This window comes from Pezoporus flaviventris, unplaced genomic scaffold (assembly GCF_033815535.1).
Source record: "Pezoporus flaviventris isolate CSIRO_AGI_PZ_B2104156 unplaced genomic scaffold, CSIRO_AGI_Pfla_v1 ptg000149l, whole genome shotgun sequence".
Taxonomy (NCBI): Eukaryota; Metazoa; Chordata; class Aves; order Psittaciformes; family Psittacidae; genus Pezoporus; species Pezoporus flaviventris.
The window spans coordinates 550,836-552,014 of record NW_026892697.1 but is presented as its reverse complement, the minus strand read 5'-3'; the positions used below and the strand labels follow the sequence as shown (position 1 = coordinate 552,014).

General features: G+C 49.4%; 1 protein-coding gene across 1 annotated transcript; it reads right to left on the bottom strand.

Moving 5' to 3' along the window:
• Positions 1-252: 252 nt before the first annotated feature.
• Positions 253-1,179, bottom strand: LOC133283048 (olfactory receptor 5G25-like). Its single transcript, XM_061479475.1, has one exon. The coding sequence runs from the start codon at positions 1,177-1,179 to the stop codon at positions 253-255; it is 927 nt and encodes a 308-aa protein (XP_061335459.1).

Below are 1,179 nucleotides of genomic sequence, written 5' to 3'. Positions count from 1 at the left end.
ATGAAGAGGAGAGCATGCTTGTAGTTGTCTACCTGTGTCTTCGTTAGGTGAAATACAGTACAAATTAACTAATTAGGTGAAATTAACTACTAAATATAAATTTAGAGAGTGAAATTATTTGTATTCTCAATCATATCAACCAGTGCATTCTGCGTGCAGAAGACCCCCAACATGTTGTCCATACTTAACCAATACCTGAGCATCTACCCCACATCTTCATTCTGTCTGGCCTTAAGCTTGCACCATTCAAGATCATCTTATTTTTGTGAGCCTCCTCAAAGCCTCCTTCACCTCCTTATTCCTCAGGCTGTAGATCAAGGGGTTCAGCATGGGAGTCACCACGGTGTAGAGCACCACAGCCCATTTATCTGCTGCTCTTGAGCTGTCTGAGTTGGGGAATAAATACATAAAAAAGCATGCCCCATAGAAGATGCTGACAGTGGTGAGGTGGGAGGTGCAGGTGGAGAAGGCTTTGCGCTTGCCCTCGGCTGAATTGATGCTCAGGATGGTGGCGATGATGGCCACGTAGGAGAGCAGGATAATCAGGATGCTGGACACACCAAAGAGAGATGCTGCAGTGATCAGGATGGTGTGGCTGAGGGTGGTGTCAGAGGTGGAGAGCGAGATGAGGGGGGAAAAGTCACAAAAGAAGAGGTTGATGGCGCTGGAGCTGCAGAAGGACAGGGTGGACATGCTGATGGTCTGTCCCACACCATTGGTCAGCCCCACGAGGTACGAGGCAGTCACCAGCTGGAAACAGCACTTTGGGGACATGACAAGGGGGTACAGCAGGGGATGGCAAATGGCCACGTAACGGTCATAGGCCATTGCAGCCAGCAGGAAGCATTCAGTTATCCCAGAAAACTGAAAGAGGAAGACCTGAGCCACACACCCAGCATAAGCAATGCTCTTCTTCTCTGACATCAAGTCAACCAACATCTTGGGGGTGATGACAGTGGAAGAACAAAGGTCTACAAAGGCCAGATTGCCCAGGAAATAATACATGGGGGAGTGGAGGAGGTGGCTGGCCCTGATTAAGATGATGATGCCCAGGTTGCCCACAATGGTGACAAGGTAGGTGAGCAGGAAGAGCAGGAACAAGTAGACCTGAGACACCGAGTCCTCTGTGAACCCCACCAGGCTGAACTCGGTCACTTGGGTGCAATTGCTTTGTGCCAT